Source organism: Lepus europaeus, chromosome 7, assembly GCF_033115175.1.
Source record: "Lepus europaeus isolate LE1 chromosome 7, mLepTim1.pri, whole genome shotgun sequence".
Lineage (NCBI taxonomy): Eukaryota > Metazoa > Chordata > Mammalia > Lagomorpha > Leporidae > Lepus > Lepus europaeus.
In genome coordinates, this window is record NC_084833.1 from 108,360,732 (window position 1) to 108,380,583 (window position 19,852).

The following is a 19,852-nucleotide window of genomic DNA, read 5'->3' on the forward strand; positions in this document are numbered from 1 at the left end:
TACATGTGCTCCTGCGCTCTGCACTTTCTTCCCTTCCCACCGTACGTTTGAGCTTTTCTTTTGTTCTCAATCTTGATGTCTGTATGCAAAGTGCTATCTGGCCCTGCTTTCCATACAGGGATTTAGTGAGCATGCACGCATCTCCGTCCACTTAATCACCATGTTTGTAGCCAGACGGGACCACAAGTGGAGTCTTGGGGCGTGCCCTTGGAGACTTGCTTCCTGGATGACGGTGATGTCAGCCCCCACAGGCCCATCTGGACCCCAGTGACAACACACACACACACACACACACGTGACAATTTCAGCATCTGTCTGAGCCCTTGTTCTAGCAACCTTGCATGAAAGGAAAGAGCCTAGTGTGACATGACCTTTAAAATCATGTGATACGGTGAGTTGATTTTGGGTCCAATTAGACCAAGGTGCAAATTCCTGGCTCTGCCTCTTCCTGGCTGTAGGTTTTGGGGAAATCATTCGACTTCTCTGAGATGCACTTTCCTATAACCTAGGATTATTAAAACTATGCATTAATTCTATGTCTACATATACATAATAATTAATTAATTTGAAAGGAAGAACTGCAGGGGGGAGAGTTTTTTATTAATTTATTTATTTGAAAGAGTTACACAGAGAGAGGGAGGGAGAGACAAAGAGAAAGAGATATTCCATCCACTGCTTTTCTCCCTAAATGGCCACAACGGCCAAGAATGGACCAGGTCAAAGTCAGAAGTCAAGAGCTCCATCCAGGTCCCCCACGTGGATGCAGGGGCCCAAGGACTTGGGCCATCTTCCACTTCTTTCCCAGGTGCATTAGCAGGGCGCTGGATTGGAAGTGGAGCAGCTGGGATAATCAGCGTCACAGACGGTGGCTTTCCTCTCTGCCACAGTGCCGGCCTCAGAAAGGGAGAGATTTTCCACCTGCTTCCACTCCCCCAATGTCCGCAACAGCCAGGTATAGGCCAGGCTGAAGTCAGGAGCCAGGAACTCCATTCTAGTCTCCCACATGGATGGCAGGGCCCCAAGTACTTGGGCCATCCTCCACTGCCCTCCCGGGAGCATTAGCATGGAGCCAGGTTGGTAATCCCACACATACTCAACAAGCTGTCACTGACAAGTGTTATGTTCTGTGCTGGGCAGGCAAGCAAGAAAAGCCTCCCAGGTAATGAGTGCAAAATCATTCCCTTCGTGTGGTTTTGGTGACAAAAATGAGGAAAGCCTTCCCTGGAATGGACTCCACAGACATTTAGCCCTAACCCTTGAGACCTGGGGAGGCACCAGAAACTGAGATACAAATGGAGCCTCCCTAATCTGCAGACCCGAGATCTGAAATGCGCAAGGTCTGTACTGCTTGAGCACCAACATGTTGCCACAGGTGGAAAATTCCACGGTGACAGGTCCCAGTCAAAGGGTAGACACACTAAAAATATGGGACATGTGTATTAGGTGATGAGGGTACTTAAAAAGTTCATGGAAAAACATAATTAAACCGTAAGTTTATTTTGCTGCAAGCAGTTTTGAAATTCACACCGAGTTTTTTGATAGTATATATTTCCCAAAAACTTTAAATTTTTTTCTTTACTTTTCCCACTTTATTTGAAAGGCAGAGAAACAGAGAGAGAGAGAGAGAGATGACAGAGAAAGCTAGAGATCTTTCGTCATCTAGTTAACTCCCCAGATGTTTGCAGTAGTCAGGTCTGGGCCAGGTCAAACCTAGAAACTGGCAGCTCAATCCAGGCCTTCCACGTGAGTGGCAGGGACCCGAGTGCTTGAGCCACCACCTGCTGCCTCCCAGGGTGTGCACTGACGGGGAGCTGGGATTGGGAGGAGAGCCAGGCACTCTGATACGGGTTGCAGATGTCTAGAGTGGCAACTAAACCACTCTGCCAAACACCTGCCCCTCTGTGAACTTTTGAAAATGCCTTGTATAGGAAACATAAATAACTTTCATGTTTAGCCTTGGGTCCAAAATCCAAGATATTTATACGAATGTTCCAAAATCCAGGGGGAAAAAATCAAATCTAAACCACTGCTGGTCTCAAGCATCTTAGATAAGGGATACTCAGCCTGCATAACATTAGAGTCCCTGGGTTCAGTTTCACTCAGCCCTCTGGAACAAATTCGGTAGCAGCTCCCCAGCCTTAGAGAGTTTACCTTGAACAGTCCATTGTGTAGGTTCAACCAGCTTGTGCTACAGGCCTGTCTTGGGCCAATTAGAGTAGCAGGACAGGCCTGTACGCAATGAAAATCCAACCCAAAGGCAAACCCCTCGTCCCAGGGAGCTTCCCAGAGGCAGCACAACCTCCCTTACCCAGAAAGCCAGCAGCCTGGCCCGTTTAAACTCACTTGAGAGTCAAAAGGAGGCAGACAGACACCTCCAGCCAGGCCCATTCTCAGAGCCTTCAACCCTTATCTTAAAACAGTTATAATGAGCTTAAGGATTTGTTCTTCTTGATCCTTAGCAAACAAAGCTGCAAATTCAGGCTGAAATAGGGAGCTGCCAGAAGCAAGCATATTGACAGGAGAGAGAAAAAACTTGATGGGAAAGAGGCAAATATGTGTGTGTGTGTGTGTGTCTATATATATGGAAAAAGAACTGCAAAGTCGCAGTCTGGGGCCCTACAGCGTATGGGCCAACAGAGGCCAAACATTTCAGCATTGCTGGAGGCATGATTGTTTGCACGGGAATTTGAAATTATGACTCTGAGTCATTGACTAAATGGTCTTCCAGGTGCTCTTTAAGGGACTGTAGGGATTTATACGGTGCTTTTCCGCAAGATCTCTACTCAAAAAGCAACCAATATAAATCTGTCCAAAACCTCTCTCTCTCTAACTCAGCCTTTCAAATAAATTAATTAAAAAAAAAAAAAAGCTTTGGGGGGCAGGGATCAGCGCTGTGGTATAGTGGGCTAAACCTCTGCCTGCAGTCCCGCATCCCATATGGGCGCCGGTTCAAGACCCGGCTGCTCCACTTCTAATCCAGCTCTCTGCTATGGCCTGGGAAAGCAGTAGAAGATGGCCCAAGTCCTTGGGCCCCTGCACCCACAAGGGAAGCCCAGAAGAAGCTTCTGGCTCCTGGCTTCAGATCTGCCTTGCTCTGGCCATTGCAGCCATTTGGAGAATGAACCAGTGGTTGGAAGACCCCTCTCTCTATCTGTAACTCTACCTCTCAAATAAATAAATTAATTAATCAATAAAATCTTTTAAAAAAAGCCAACTTTGGAGATTCAAGGGCCAGATGTCAGTGACTTTGAAAGCCCACTTATTTAGGAAGGCTTCCTCAGAAATCACAGGCCCATTTGAATAGTGGGTTGAATTTTAAATCAGATGACTTGAGTTTGAATCACGGCTTTCCTGTTGGTCAGCCACGGACCTTGAAGAAATCGCCTACCTTCATGGTCCTTGTTTTCTGCACCTGCGAAGCGGGGGGTCTAACGTTACTCTCCTTTTCAGTCTCTTGGGAGTATTGTGACATTCAACAGAATTTACACACACACATACACACACACGGGTACTTCAAAAATTGTATAGGAAAATGGGATTACAAGTTTATTCTGGTAAAAAAATTATGAAACCTATTCCTAGAGGTTTCATAATACACATTTTCCACAAGCTTTTGAATCCTCCTTGTGTATCTGGGTGTGCATGTATTCCATACCCACAGATGAGAGGGTTTCAAAAAGTCTGTGGAGGCCGGCGCCACAGCTCAACAGGCTAATCCTCCACCTTGTGGCGCCAGCACACCGGGTTCTAGTCCCGGTCGGGGTGCCAGATTCTGTCCCAGTTGCCCCTCTTCCAGGCCAGCTCTCTGCTATGGCCTGGGAGTGCAGTGGAGGATGGCCCAAGTGCTTGGGCCCTGCACCCCATGGGAGACCAGGAGAAGCACCTGGCTCCTGCCTTGGGATCAGCGCGGTGCGCCGGCTGCGGCAGCCATTGGAGGGTGAACCAACGGCAAAGGAAGACCTTTCTCTCTGTCTCTCTCTCTCATATCCACTCTGCCTGTCAAAAAAAAGAAAAAAAGTCTGGAAAATGAAATGCTAAGATCACACCTGAGAGGCAGGAGCGTGGCCGAGGGGGTAAACTGATGGTGTGTCCCACACTGGAGTGCCTAGGTTCCTGGTTCCAGCTCCAGAGGCAGTGCTGCCGGCTTGGGTGGCTGGGGCCCTGTGACTCATGTGGAAGAGCTGGATTGAGTTCACAGCTCTAGCTGCCACCCCACCCCAGGCTGGGATGTTGCAGGCGTCTGTCTCTGTGCCTCCCCCCAAAAAATAAAATAAGTAAATAAATAAATTTTTGAAGACAATGTGAATTTTCCATGGACCTTTCAAAGCCCCCTTGTATATGCATATTTGTTCGATGTGTGTTTTTATTTATTTAGACAATGTGCCCCCAAGCTCTCAAGACATCCTTTTCACCAGGAGAAAGAGGAAACCCTACAACTAACTCTAACCATTATAGGAAATTTTGAATGATCCTAATGATCCTAATAAATTCATAATTAGGTTTTTTTCTTCTGTTTTTTTTTTGTTTTGTTTTGTTTTGTTTTGTTTGACAGGCAGAGTAGACAGTGAGAGAGAGAGAGAGACAGAGAGAAAGGTCTTCCTTCCGTTGGTCCATCCCCCAATGGCCGCTGCAGCTGGTGCGCTGCAGCTGGCGCACCATGCTGATCTGAAGCCAGGAGCCAGGTGCTTCTCCTGGTCTCCCATGCGGGTGCAGGGCCCAAGGACTTGGGCCATCCTCCACTGCACTCCTGGGCCATAGCAGAGAGCTGGCCTGGAAGAAGGGCAACCGGGACAGAATCCGGCGCCCTGACCGGGACTAGAACCTGGTGTGCCAGCGCCGCAGGCAGAGGATTAGCCTATTGAGCCACAGTGCCGGCCCATAATTAGGTTTTAAATATCAAGCACCACACAAGTCTGTGACTTGGAGGTGACAACCTTCTCTATGCCACAGGGCTCTCCACTCCCTCTCTGATTAGTTTGGCTAAGAGGTCCCGTGGAATGGTTCCGGGGCTGGTTCTTTCCCACATGCAGGCATCCACCAAAGAATTACTGAAATTAACAGTCCTGTGTGATCAAAGATAAACCTGCGGGCTGGAGGTACATCTCCCATCCCACCAGCTCTCTGTTCGGTCTCCTCTGCCCTGTGCCTGCCGCTTTGGACGTCAGCGCTCACCTCGGCTGTTGCAACCAGCAGCTTTTGACCTTGTAGTCCATGTACAGGTGTCCAGTTGTTCTGTCTTCAGATCCATCTCCCATACAGGAGAATTGGACTAAAATCAAAATCTCACCGTGTCACCCCCTTCCCTCCTGGTTTGCTTTGTCCTGAGTCCTTTCTGAACTCCTGTGCCCAGGACACAAATGTCCCCTTGCACCGTGGGCACCTCCTGCTTGCCTGCCCATGCCTTTCCCACTGTGCACAGCAGCCATCCTGGGTGCTCCTGGCCAGGAAGTGCTGTCCACCCTCTGTGGTGTCTGCACACACCACTTCCACTTCCCCGGGCATCCTCCGTTCCTTCCTCTGCCTGGTGAACACCTCTCCATCCCGCTCAGAAGACTGTCTCTCCCGGAAGCCCTCCTTATCTTGTTCCCTCCAGGGCCATCTTTCTCCCTGACGAGTGACTCACACCCCTGCCCAGGCTGCCCCTGCACCCTGACTGCACCGGAGGGGGCCACTTTCTGACTTGTGAGGTCTCCTAATGAAGGTGCTGGCTCCCTATTCATGTTTGTGTCCCTAGCGCCTCTTGGTATACAGTGGGTGCTTAATGAATGTTTGCTGAATTAGATTGAACTGGGAAGGTGACCTCTGTGTGTAACACGAACACCCTACTCCGCCGCCGTCGGAACAGACCTGGTGGTGTCTACCTGTACTTGGGGCACTGCGGGACTGAAGGATGAAATTCTCCCCGGGAAAAGCTTTTACCTTCCGTAGACTTCAGGGGCGAGCTTCCCAGTCACGGGCTAACCCAGGAAATGCCACAGGGAATCCCCTTCCGCCTTGCTGCAATGCCACCTGCCTTCACCACGTAGCCCACGTTCACGTGTGAAAGTGGCAGGCGAAGCAGGCCCCGTGCCCTGCTTTAGAGCAGCGCAGCACCCAGAAGAGACAGAGGAACAAGCAGGTCCCGCTAGCCTGCAGGCGATGTGGTTGGAGACACGGGAGCTGCCTCACAGGGGGCCCCAGGTGAGGGCGCCCGGGCTGGGAGCCAAGGATCCAGGCAGAGAGGCAGGCACGCTGCTGGCCCCAGCTGCGTGACTTCGGGCGTGCTGCTCACCTTTTCTGAGCCCCATCCTCACGTCGGTTCGGTAAGGCCACGCCCCCGTGTTGACTTGTGAAGAATAAATGGTGCTACACCTGGCATGGATTTCCATCTTTAAGGCGCTTTTAGAAATAACTGCTGGCTCTCTTCCTTGAGCTGGTGCTCAGGGCTGAACCCAGCCATGAGCTGGTGCTGCACGCATGCGTGCACCCGAGACAGTCGGGACACCTGCACGGCCTTTTGCTGGCCCCGCGTGGAACCCCGTGGTGGAACACACACCGGGAGAGAGACTTCGTGGCATGCCAGAGCCGCCTCTCCTCCCCTCAGGGAGCAGGGGAGAGGCCGATACCGAAGCCTGGAGGTAATGTGTGGGCCTCGCAGGCGAGTGCGGCCTGTGACCGCATCAAGCACCTGCGTGCCGCACGTGCCTCTGAAGCGTCCCCTGCGCAGTCCCGAGAACTCCGAGTAGCGGCCTTTCTTTTGACGGACACTAAGTCTCAATAGGACGACAGGGTTAGGACAACCACGGAGTTACCACAGGCGCCGGAGACCGCACCGCCACAAAGGGCATGAGACAGCCGTGGCACGAGCGGGGAGCCAGACGAGGAGTTAGGAGACCGGTCCTGGCTGGCCCTGGCTGGGTCCCCAGGCGTTGCTTGCCCTCAGCTGTGTTTCCCTGACAAGGTAGATTGCCCTCTCTGGACTTCAGAAGTTGTATCTGTGAAATGAACCGGGCAATCACTACATTCCCGTCCAGTCCTGCAGGGCAGAAAATAACAACAATAATAATAACCAATGCTTCTAAGTATATGCCACTCATCTGGCACAGCCTGCACCCAGCCACCTTGAAGAGGCTATAATTTGATGATTCCATCACACACAGCAAGTGAGGATCAGGGCTATGCAGAAGAGCCATGGAGTCAGAGAGACGTGGATTAAAATCTCAGCTCTGTTATTACCAGCAGCGTGACTTTAAGCAAGCCCCGGTCTTTTCATCTGTGAAATGGGTCTAGTAATATAATATGCATATAAGCCTACTCCCACTCTCTCTTTTATACATTATAAATTTCTTATTTAAATTCCATCTAGGCTACTTTCTTCTTTTTGTGGAGGAATAATCTAGGCCTAGAAAGGTGAGTGAAGTAATTTCATTTTATATCATGCAATTAGTGAGAGGCAGGGATGTGACTTAGGCCTCCAGACTGATGCTGAGCCTTGAGCTTGAGGCATATTAAACACACACACACACACACACAGCTCTGAAAAAGACAGCACAGCTTGGGCATATGTAAATGACCCCAGTGTGGTGATGAACCATATTCACGAGATCGTCCCCAGGAATGGCCTTCTGCCCCCACTCCACGCCCTCCTCCCTGCCATGCCATTTACTTGGGGGGGGGGGGCAGGGTGGCACTCTGAGTGGTTCTTTGTGGTTCTCCTGCCCAGACACAGAACCAGAGAGGATAGCTCTGGCCTCCACCAGATAGGAGAACCGGTATCAGGGCCACAAAGGAGAATGCCCAGGGGTGCAGCTGTGGGCATCTCTGTGTGCAGTGAACATAGTTCAAGTTCATCCTGGGTCCTGCGAAACACTTGTGAGGGTGAGTCTCCAGGAGGGTGCAGCCCCTCCCCGTGGCGTTTTAGCCAGAATTCGAAGACTTCTATCCCAGAGGGTGAAGAAGTCTTTTATGGGTTGAAAATGATGGGGTTTTGCACGCATGTGTCAGCACTAGTGCTGCTAGTCCTAAGAACTGAAGCCAAGACATTAGCCAACAGGATGGAAGGACGTGCTACCTTTCCCAAGGACCTGCCGGGGGGACCGGCAACGTGTCTCTTGGGAAAGCTCTTCTTCAGGGTAGCCACTCGTCCAAGGGGCTCCAGCCTCCCAAGGAGCCATGTGTTCACGCAAGGGCTCCTTGTCTCATTCAGGCAAGGGGATCAGGGCTACTACAGAGTTATCGCAGGAGCCAACACACACCGAAGAAGGAAATACACCATCGAGCATGCCATAGTGCCGTGGGATGAGCCCAAGCTGGCGTTATCTGTCCGGGTCTCCTCTTTCCCGTTCCTCATTCATGTGCAAGGTCAGGGCTCCCAGGCGCATGCGCACAGCAACACCCATGCCGGTCTGCCATCGGTTTGACAGAGACCGGGGACTGGGGGAGGCTGTCTCCCCTGGCGCTGCCCGGAGGTATCTGAGAAAGCAGGAAGCCCTCCTGAGCCACGGAGGGCACTCACAAGTCTGGGGGTCCTGCCTGGCCCTGCTCACCTGCCATGAGCCGCCTGCTTGGCCCAATCCACCGCTGAGGCTATGTTTGTAGAATGTTTGCTTGAAGAGCACATTTGCCAGCTCTTCATAGATCAGTTACAAAACAGAAACTCTCCCTCACTGCTAGGGAGAAGTGTAAAACTGGGGGGAGAAAGAAAAAAAAAAAAAGTCCTGCCTGTAATTGAAGGCAGGTTGGGAGACGTCCGCGCTTTGAAATGCTCCTTCTTGTGAAATGTTTATGAAACACTTTCCACAAACGAGTTATGCAACCGGGACAACAGCTTTGATCATTTTCATCACCAGTGATATATTCATTAGTGTTGGACTGTCTCCCCTCACCACCACCACCGAGGGCCATGTGAAAGTGTCATGGGGAAGGGGCCACCCCATCCCGTGACCCCGAAACAGGTGGTCGTCAAGGAGGCCGAGGTCTAGTGTCCCCCCCCATGCTCCTGTCCCCTGGACATCTGTGGTTTTGTTTGGTAGCCAGCACTAGGAGAGAGGTCAGGGAGTTGCCATCTCATTGCGGCTTGGCGGGGGTCTTGCTGTGCAACTTCATAGCCATCTCCAAGGTTCTCTGGGCTTCTGTGAACTGGGGTGATGAACACGTGTCCTCACACCTCCCAGCTGGGACAGAAGGCCAAGGGAGGAAGGTCTAAAGGGCTTCTACCTTCGCGGGAGGGGCGCCGTCCTCCCAGCGTGAGCTGCTGCTTTCTAACGTAAGTGATGTCAAGGAGTTCACTGGGATTAGAAAAGATAATCACCCATGATACCTCTTTACCTCCCTGGTCACTGCCCAAGACTCCGTGTGATACTTTTGCACAGTGCTGTGGGTGGAGAGGATCCTAAACCAACAAACCTGGTCCGAGGAGTGGACGGGATGCTCCCGGCTCTGGCTGGCAGAGCCTGCAATGGCGGTCCCTGTCCCCAGGGATTGGCCGTCCCCAGTGCAGCCGGGGGAAACATTCCACTTGCGTGAGAAGGAGCTCCAAAGAGACCCTGGAGACGATCTTCAGGGTTCCGGGCAGGCTGTGACTTTGGTTGGGTTTTCACAAGCACGGAAGAAATTGGGTTTTCGTCCAATTCGCCTGCGGTTCTTGCCTTAGAAGTCAATGGGATCCAACAGAAGCCTCTATCTCATCTCCCAGATCCACAGCCAACACCCAGTTGCCTGGAAAGCTTCCAGCCTTCTCCACTCAACAGCTGTGCAAGAGGATTTTGTTTTTGCATTGAGGAGGGGCTTTATTTCTGAGCTTCTTAGCCCCCGAGAGGGTCTGAGAAGGATGCTGGGGGCAGGGGCAGCTCTCCGCAGATCTCCTCCCCACGCAGCCCTGCCCTGAGACTTTCATATCCCCCTGAACTCCAGAAAGCAGCCTCCTCACTGCCTCTTAGCTACATCTGCTCCCGGGGCTCCTGTCCCAACCTCACACCTAGGAGGTGATGAATTCTGAAGCCCAAGAGAGGGGCAGGTGGGCGGAGCTCAGAAAGAGATGAGAAAGATAAGATGCAGAGCTGTGGGGAAGCCCCAGACCCACGCCCAGAGCGCTTCGTGTTTAGAACTGGGAGGGCAAGAGAGCCCCCCAACAGCTGGGAGGGCAATCGATCCCGGAAACAGATGAAAGGGTGAGTTTTCTTTTATGGTGGCGCTGGTTTCTGAAATTAAGTGTTGCAGGCAGACCTGGCACGGATTCTAACAGATAGCACCCAGGTTGGAGGCAGAGCACATGTTTTCGAGCTCTGTCATAGCTGTACCTCCTTATCTGCCCAGAGAGCATGATGAGTCTGTAAAGGAACCCGGCCACTTGCCTCTGAGCTGGAGCTTGGCCAAGGTGCCTGAGGTGGCTCCGCCAGGAGGATTTCACCTCGGCTTCCAGGTTCCCCTCCCCCACCCTCTCCCCTGCCTCCATGCTGCCTGCCCTCTCTGGGGTAGGGGCTGCCCTGGGGCCCAAAGGGGAGTGGCGTTTGGAGGTGGGGATGGGAGGCTGGCTCAGTGAAATCCCCTCTCAGAGCAAAATTGCAGGTTGTTACTGTTGTTAAATAAGTGGTTTATTATCTGTCATTTTTACAAGCTGCTAACAATGTTTCCCCAGAATTTATGGTGTGAAAACTCTAATTTCTTTTTAAAAAAATGTTTTTAAAGATTTGTTTATTTATTTGGAAGGCAGAGATATATAGAGAGAAGGAGAGAGAGAAAGAGAGGAGAGAGAGATCTGCCATTCATTTGTCCCCAAATGGCCACAATGGCCAGGGCTGGGCCAGGCACTTCTAGGTCTCCCATGGGAGTGCCAGGGCTCAGGCACTTGGACCATCTTCCACTGCTGTCCCAGGCAGTTAGCAGGGAGCTAGATCCAAAGTGGAGCAGCTGGGATTTAAACTGGCAACTCTATGGAATGTCAATGTCACAGCTGGAAGTTTTACCCATTAAGCCACAGCAACAAAAACGCTAATTTCTAAGGGCAGAACTACAAGGATACCCCCAAAACATTCTTGAAAAATGGAATTCAAAGAGAGAGAAGGTACATTTTCCATGTAACATTTTATTTATTTATTTATTTGAGGAGCAGAGTGACAGAGAGAGGGAGATGGAAGAAAGAGGTCTTCCATCCGCAGATTCACTCCCCACATGGCCGCAACAGCCGGGGCTGGGCCAAGCTGCAGCCAGGAACCAGGAACTCAGTCCAGGTCTCCCAGGCTGGTGCCAGGACCAAAGACCTTGAGCCATCATCTGCTGCCTCCCAGGGTGTGAATTTGCAGGAACCAGAATTGGGAGCGGAGCTGGGACTCGAACTTAGGGACTCTGCTATTGGACGCAGTCGACTCAAGCTGCATCAGCTTCTGATCCCACCCCTTTCATGAGCCATCTGAAGACCCCGTAAGACACCAGAGCTTCTTAGATAGTGGTACCAGCATGGAGCAGCAGAGTAGGAGGGGCCTGAGGTCAGGGAAGGAGGGCTCTCTGGAGACAACTCCCGGGAGACTGTGCCTTTCAAGTCCTCAGACAGTTTGACTCTCTGTGTCCACAATGCTCTTTTCTGTATCTTTCCCTTCTTCTTTGCTTCCATAAAGTTCTCCTTAAGAGACAGGAGTGGTTTGTTAAGACTGTCCCTGAGGGGTGGGCGCTATGGCATAGTAGGTAAAGCCGCCACCTGCAGTGCCGGCATCCCATATGGGCGCCAGTTCAAGTCCCGGCTGCTCTACTTCCGATCCAGCTCTCTGCCACAGCCTGGGAAAGCAACAGAAGATGGTACAAGTGCTTGGGCCCTTGCACCTGTGTGGGAGACCTGGAAGAACCTCCTGGCTCCTGGCTTCGGATTGGGCCAGCTCCGGCCATTGGGGAATGAACCAGCGGATGGACAACCTCTCTATCTCTCTCTCTCTCTCTCTCTCTCTCTCTCTCTCTGCCTCTGCCTCTCTGTAACTGTCTTTCAAATAAATAAATTAAAAAAAAAAAGACTGTCCCCGAAAGAGCCATCTTCCTCCCAATCTCCCGGCAACCAGCATCGCCCAGCGTTACCTAGGCTTGCTTTATCTGAGAGCTCTGCAGCAGCCTGGACCAGCCAGTTCTCCCAAATGCACCAGTGACTGAAAGGGAGGCCGGCGCCGTGGCTTACTAGGCTAATCCTCTGCCTGCAGCGCTGGCACCCCGGGTTCTAGTCCCGGTCGGGGCTCCGGTTCTGTCCCGGTTGCTCCTCTTCCAGGCCAGCTCTCTGCTGTGGCCCGGGAGTGCAGTGGAGGATGGCCCAAGTGCTTGGGCCCTGCACCCCATGGGAGACCAGGAGGAAGCACCTGGCTCCTGGCTTCGGATTGATGCAGTGCGCCGGCCATAGCAGCCATTTGGGGGGTGAACCAATGGAAGGAAGACCTTTCTCTCTGTCTCTCTCACTGTCTAACTCTGCCTGTCCAAAAAAAAAAAAAAAAAAAAGAAAGAAAGAAAGAAAAGAAAAAGAAAAAAGGACTGAAAGGGAGAAAACCCACACAGATCATACAGCAGGTGGGGAAGCCGAGTCACTGAGCCGAGGGACTGCTCCAGACGCCGGAGGCAGAGGCGGGGTCAGGACTGGAAGCCTAGCTGCAGAGCCCCTGAGCAGTGCCATCCTCACTTTGCCTTGTTGGAAGAGCTGGAGCTGGGCTTTGTTTACGTCTCTTCTTCAGTTGTCCTTCCCCGGGCTCCCGATAGGAGCAGAGCACCACACGTAGCACCTTGCTTCCTTCCCTGTCCCAAATGTCACTCCGTAGGTGCTTCCTAATTGTCCACCTAAGTTCTGATCCAAAGCATCACTTTCCACAGGGATTAAGAACAAGTACAATTGTTAGTCTGGAACTTTTTTTTGAAAAATATTTATTTATTTATTTATATGAAAGGCAGAGTTACAGAGAGAGAGAGAGAGAGAGAATCTTCCATCCTCTGGCTCACTCCCCAAATAACTGCAATGGCCCGAGCTGGGCTGATCCAAAGCCAGGAGCCAGGAGCTTCTTCCTGGTTCCCCTTGTGGGTGCAGGGGCCCGAGCACTTGGACCATACCCTGCTGCTTTCCCAGGCACATTAGCAAGGAGCTGGATAGGAAATGAAGCAGTCAGGACTCGAATTGGTACCCATATGGGATGCCAGCACTGCAGGCGGTGGCTTAACCCGCTTTGCCAGAGCACCGGCCCCTAGTCTGAAACTTTTAACTGGGTTTCACTAATATAGACAGCAGAGATTCAGGATGTTAGTACTATCTACAGTGTAGACCAAGAAAGTGGTTTAAGCCAGACTCTTTACGGCAAGAGTTCCCATCTTAGAAGGGAACAAGCAGATGTCCCAGCAGAGGGCTTCACCAGTGTCTTTTAAGGTGTGGTCTGGAGCCTCTGCTCCCATGGGCTTCCTGAAAAGCTGCAGGAGGGCAGTCAGCCTTGGGGTGGGAGGAGGGGCGGGCACAAGTAGAACTTCCTGCCCTGCCCTGAGACACCTGGGAAGCCCATGAGTGGGTGGCTTGAGCTGCCACTGGGGGGTGGTAGAGACTGGAGAGCGTGGAAACCCCCACAGGCCCCTGGGGCTGCAAGTGCAGCCGTGGCTGTGGGGCAGACATGCTCTGGCCTGCAGGGAGCCAGGCAAACACCGCCACCAAAGCCACACGGGCCAAGAGGCTCCTGCAGAGGCGGCTCAGCACAGAGGGTGAGCAGGGGTGGGGAACAAGGAGCCACGGAGAGAAAGAGTCCTCTGGATCTGGGGGCTTCCCGAACCTTGTGGTGTCGTGGATGGGATTCCATGCAGAAAAGTGAAAAACAGGGGTAACGTTCCGGCCTAATGGATGACGCCGGTTCGGAGCACCTGGGTTGGATACCGGGCTCTGGCTCTTGACTCCAGCTCCCTGCTAACGCAGATCCTGGGAGGCGGTGGTGCAGCTCCAGAAGTTGGGTCCCTGCCGCCCACGTGAGAGACCCGGATTGAGTTCCTGGCTCCCAGCTTCAGTTGTTGCAGGGACTTGGAGAGTGAACCAGAGCATCCTCTCTGTCTCTCTCGGTCTTGCTGCCTTTCAAATAAATAAATAAGTAAATTGTGGGCATGTGGGGAGTAAACCAGTGGGTGAGAACTCTCTCTTTCCCCCCTTACACACACACACAAACACACACACATACACACACACAGAGTCTTTCTATGTCTGTCTCTTTCTATGTGTCTTGCGGCCTCTTAAATAAATAAGTACAATTTTTAAAAAGAAGAAAATGGGCCGGCGCCGTGGCTCAATAGGCTAATCCTCCGCCTTGCAGTGCTGGCACACCAGGTTCTAGTCCCAGTCGGGGCACCGGATTCTGTCCCGGTTGCTCCTTTTCCAGGCCAGCTCTCTGCTATGGCCCGGGAATGCAGTGGAGGATGGCCCAAGTCCTTGGGCCCTGCACCTGCAAGGGAGACCAGGAGAAGCACCTGGCTCCTGCCTTCGGATCAGCGCGGTGTGCTGGCCGCAGCACGCCGGCCGCGGCGGCCATTGGAGGGTGAACCAAAGGCAAAGGAAGACCTTTCTCTCTGTCTGTCTCTCTCTCACTGTCCACTCTGCCTGTCAAATAAATAAATAAATAAATTTTTTTAAAAAAGAAGAAAATGAAGACCAGAATTGGTAGAGTTCAATAAAGGGGGTTGATTTTGTACTTTGAGCTGGGGAGTTTTAAAACTCCCTGGAGGGGATGCAGTGCTGTGGCTCAGCCAGTTACGCTGCCACTGTGACACTGGTGTCTCATACTGGAGCGCTGGTCGGATTCCAGCTGCTCCATTCCCAATCCAGCTCCCTGTTAATGTACCTGGGCAGGCAGTGGAGGATGGCCTGGGTACTGGGGCCCCTGCCACCATGTAGGAGACCCAGATGGATTTCCTGGCTCCTGGCTTTAGCCTAATCCAGACCTGGCTGTTGCAGGCATTTGGGGAATAAGCCAGCGAATGAAAGGTCTCTGTCTCTGTCTCTGTCTCTCTCTCTCTCTCTCTCTGCTGCTCTGCCTTTCAAATAAAATTAGTAGATAAATATTTTAAAAATACAAATACCATTTAGCATCATCATCATTTCATAGAAGAAGTGCTTACTTCTGCTTCCCCTAGGAGAAAAAGAAATCATCTCTGAACTTTAAAGAATTTAGTCTGCCAAGCATTATTTTTAAAGTCACAGAAGTTTCCTTGTTTCCCTCATTTCCATGTGGAACAGCCTAAACCACACTAGGTCTCGGCACAGCCCAGGTGTGACGCTTGGGAACCATCAGCCCAAGTAGACCCCCAGCTTGCAGAGGGGTCCTCCAGGTGCCACCCCCACAATGTCCCTGGCCAGCCGCCCTAGGCAAAGGGCACACAGGCGCAGGGAGATCCCACGGCAGCCCAGTGCGCAGGGGGCTAGCACTTGCCTCGCCAGCCGCGATCTTTGGCACGTCTGCGCTTCTGTCTGCCTGAGAGCCCACCCTCTCCTCCTGCCTCCCCCTGCAGATTAAAACAGAGGACCTCAGTGACTCCCTGCAGCAGACCCTCTCGCACCGGCCATGCCACCTGAGTCAAGGACCTGCCATGATGTCCGGAAACCAAATGTCTGGGGTAAGCCCCAGGGCCGAGAGCCCCGCTGAGCTGGGGGTGGGGTGGGGGGATTGGGGAGATCTGAGGGTGGAGTGGGGTTCCAAAGCACTCCTCTTAAAGGCGAGGCGCAGAGCGGGGTGTGAAGCAGCCACTCTTGCCAAAGCGAGGTACCTCGCGCTGGGCAACAGGTGTCTGCCAGCCACATTCCAGGAGAATCCTTGATGGAGTTCCCAGTGGGCCTGCTCTGCCTCCCCCCAGGGCTGCACATGGAAGCCTGAGCAGTGGGAGAGATGGCAGCCTGCTGACACAGTGACAGCAAGGCCTCCACTCCAGCGTGGCCCCCTCTCAGCAGCCACACTGTGGAAGCAAGAGCCCCTCCTATCCCAAATGATTCCCCCAGGGCCTGTGATCCATCCTGTCCCTGCCCCTCCTCCCCCAGCAGGAGTCCCCACATCATCTCCTTGGACACAGGACTAAGCCCTGGGGTCTGTATGGCAGATGACTCTCCACCCCCACCCATGTATGGGGGTCACTATTCATGATGTTCCCATGACCTGAGCTAAAGGGAGAAACACAGAGGAAACAGGCTTTCTGTTTCATCAGCCTGGTTGGATGAAGGACTGACAGCTTGCCCTGCCCCATAACTCCCACCCCAGTACTCCCCAGGAAAAGATTCAGGCATGGGAAGTGGCCAAATTGTGGCTTTTAGCACCAACAAGTGTCATGTGATTTTTTTTTTTAGAGGACAATTGAGAGTGCCAGCCATTTCTAGGATAAACTTTTGAGCCATGGGTAATAGCCAGTCTCGGCCCTCAGGGCATTTACAGTCTAGATGGGAGACAGGACTGGCACGCTCCAATTAACTTGTGCAGCCAGAGTTAAGTAACAGTATGTTGCAACGACTTCTGGGCTGAGGCAGAGCTGTAAGGACAGCAGAGCTAATGGAGTAGCTACTAGAGACACTAGGGACCCTGCGCAGGCTCCCCCAGCCCGGAGACCCACGGGACAGATGGGTGGTGGGCAGGTGCAGCAGTGTCCCCAGCTTATAAACTGTGTGACGTGTGCCCGTCTCCCCGTGTGCAGGACATGGCTTCCCTCCACCCGCTCCAGCAGCTTGTGCTGGTTCCCGGCCACCTGCAGTCCGTGTCCCAGTTCCTGCTCTCTCAGACCCAGCCTGGGCAGCAAGGTAAGGAGCCTGACAGGTCCATGGGCCAGTGAAGGGCTGTTGCTGCTGCTCGCTGGGTGAGCAGAGAGCGGGGCAGGGAGAGTCGCCCACCCCTCTGGTGTGAAGGCTCCTGCTCAGTTGCCCCACCTGCCCCATCTCAGAGTTGAGACGGAGTGGTGGTGGGCAGGACAAGGAAGCAGAAGCCCCTGGGACATGTGGTAGGGACAAGTCCCTCTCCTCTCCCCACTCAAACCTAGTCTTCCTGGAAGCCTGCCTGGGATTCTGTTGCGTTAGAGCAGCAGTGCCACCTACAGGCTGCAGAAAGAGTTGCAAGTTTTCTGTTGCTGGGAAGTGACTCCCTGGCCAGGAGCAAGCAGATTCAACCATTCCTAACAGAAGGTAACATTTCTCGGGCATCATGAGCCAGGAGCTCTGCTGAGTGGCTTTCGACTTCCTCTTCATGACAACTTTGTACGGCAGGTACTCATACGAGTAGGATGCCTCTGGTGGCCTGGAAGTTCCAGAACAGTGGGCCAGCATTGCAGCCCAGCGAGCTAAGCCGTCACCTGCAATGCCAGAATCCCACATCAAAGCATCAGTTCAAGTCCCAGCTGCTCCAACTTCCGATCCAGCTCCCTGCTAATGTGTCGGGGAAGGCAGCTGGGCATGGTCTAAGTGCTTGAGCCCCTGCCACCTACATGGGAGACACAGACAGAGTTCTGGGCTCCTGGCTTCAGCCTGAACCAGCTCTGGCTGTTGTGGCCATGGGGGAAGGGAACCAGCAGATAGGCACTCCCTCCTCCCCCTCTGCAACTTTCTCTCTTTAATAAATAAAGGAATCTCTTAAAAAAAAAAAAGTTCCAGGCATCCTGAATGATGCTATACTCTTGGCCAGCACCCTAGATGCCTCTCCCACTCCCATTCCCAAGCGGAGGCTTGGGGATTCCAGAGTCCAGGCCGAGCGGGCCTCGGCCCCTGCCCTGCCCTTGCTGGCACACAGTCCCTCGCCTTGGTCTCCAGGATGCTCAGACTAGCAGCGTGAGGGCATCCTCCGATCTCTAAGATTGCTTTGGCCGAACAATACGCCACACGCCCTGGACGAAGAAAGGGAAGGTAGCAGTCCGCACAGTTTGGTTTCTGAAGGCCAGAGAATGGTGCGAAAATGGCCCAGCCGTATAACCAGTGAGGTCGTGTCGGACACAAGGGGTGAAGAAAGGGAAGTTCAAAATCTAGAGTCGGCAGCGGGGCCAGGACCTGTTGGCTGGTGCCGGGGGAAATCCCTTGATTGTATCTTTGCCCTGGACTGTACCAGTGGCAGTTGACACTCAGTGGGACACAGTGGGGAGAAATGGAGTCAGAAAAACTCAGTGGTTAAAAAAAAAATCACTTCCTAGCTGCATGTCCTTGGGAAACTTTTCTAATCTCTCTGGTCTTCTTCTATAAAAATGGGTAATCATAAAACTCTACCTTGTAAAGTTATTCAGTGTGACTTGAAGTAACGCACGTAAAAAGGCTTAGTCCATTTCAAAATGCAATACAAATATTAGAATTGCTATTAGTTCTCAAGCCTCTGGATTCCAAGTTCCTTCTGGGAGCTTTCTTGCATATTTATTTTATTGTATTTTTAATATTTATTTATGAGGCCGGCACTGTGGCATAGCCAGTAAAGCCTCCAAAGCCGCCACCCATGACACTGGCATCCAATAGGGGTGTCCATTTGAGTCCCAGCTGCTCCATTTCCGATCAGCTCCCTGCTAATGCACCTGGGAAAGCAGCAAAAGATGGCCCAAGTGCTTGGGTCCCTGCACCCACATTAGGAGACCTAGAAGAGGAGCTCCTGGCTCCTGGCTTTGGTCTGGCCCAGCTCTGGCTATTGCAGCTGTTTGCGGAGTGAAAGATTCTCTCTATCTGTCTCTCTTTCTCTCTGTCACTCTGCCTTTTGAATAAATAAGTAAATAAATCTTTTTTAAAAGATTTATTTATTTTATTTGAAATGCAGAGTTACAGGTGGGGAGGGAGGCAGAGAGAGAGCGAGAGATCTTCCATCTGCTGGTCCACTCCCCTGATGGCTGTAACAGGTAGAGCTGGAAATTTACCTGCTCACTCACATTAGTAGCAGGGACCCAAGTACTTAGGCCATCATTAGCAGGTGCATCAGCAGGAAGTTGGATCAGAAGCAGAGCAGCCAGGACTTGAAGCTGCGCTGTGATACAGGGTGGCCGGCCTCTCACTGTAGGCTTAACTCACTGTGCCACAATGCCTATCCCTGCCTGGTTGTTTTATTTTATTTTTTAAGATTTATTTTATTCATTTGAAAGACAAAGTTACAGAAAGAGAGAGAGAGAGAGAGAGAGAGAGAGAGAGAGAGAGAGAGAGAGAAATCTTCTATCTGTCTGTTCACTCCCCAGATGGCTGTAATGGCCAAGGCTAGGCCAGACCAAAGCCAGGAGCCAGGAGCTTCTTCTGGGTCTTCACGTGGGTTCAGAGGCCCAAGCACCCGGGCCATCTTCCTCTGCTTTCCCAGACACATTAGCAGAGAGCTGGATCAGTAGTAGAGCAGCTGGGACTCGAACCAGCACCCTTATGGGATGCTGGCACTGCAGGCGGTGGCTTTACCCACTGTGCCATAAAGCCAGTCCCTTGCCTGTTTATTAGAATGAAAACCAATCAAGCTCTGACTTTTTGAGCCTGAAGGGCACAAAGGTTACCATCAACAGGTGCCTTACGTCAGTGACCCAAACAGCCTGGGGGCCACAGAGACTCCCAGGGGCTTCTCTGTGCTGAGTGGCCGGGGTGTCTCACCCTACCATCTGTCTCGGTATTCGGCTGGCCCCGCTCCTGCTGTGAGAGTGAGGTCCTGGCTGAGGCCCTCCGAAGGGGGAGGCCACCTGTGATGGCCACCACACAGGCCGAGCCCTTCGTGGATGGTTTTCCTGGGGAGGGAAGGAGCCGGTGCCCAGGTAGTGCAGCAGCAGGTGTAGTGTGCCCCGCCCAGTCCTGGTCACCCCTCTCCCTCAGTTCTTTGTCCGCAGGAATAAAATGTCCTCTCTGGTCTGTGGGGCTGTGCGGCCCCACCTGCTCGGCCTGATGTCCTTGCAGACTCAGCTGGGCCTCTGCAGCCGTGTCCCCTGCAGG

General features: G+C 52.5%; 1 protein-coding gene across 2 annotated transcripts in view; it reads left to right on the forward strand.

The window, feature by feature from the left end:
* Nucleotides 1-19,852, forward strand: part of POU2F3 (POU class 2 homeobox 3) — a 91,445-nt gene that overhangs the window by 53,706 nt on the left and 17,887 nt on the right. For both annotated transcript variants that reach the window (XM_062198400.1, XM_062198398.1), the window contains exons 4-5: nucleotides 15,469-15,577; nucleotides 16,583-16,738. In XM_062198400.1, coding sequence (XP_062054384.1) covers nucleotides 15,469-15,577; nucleotides 16,583-16,738 — 265 coding nt within the window. The remainder of the gene's footprint in view (nucleotides 1-15,468; nucleotides 15,578-16,582; nucleotides 16,739-19,852) is intronic.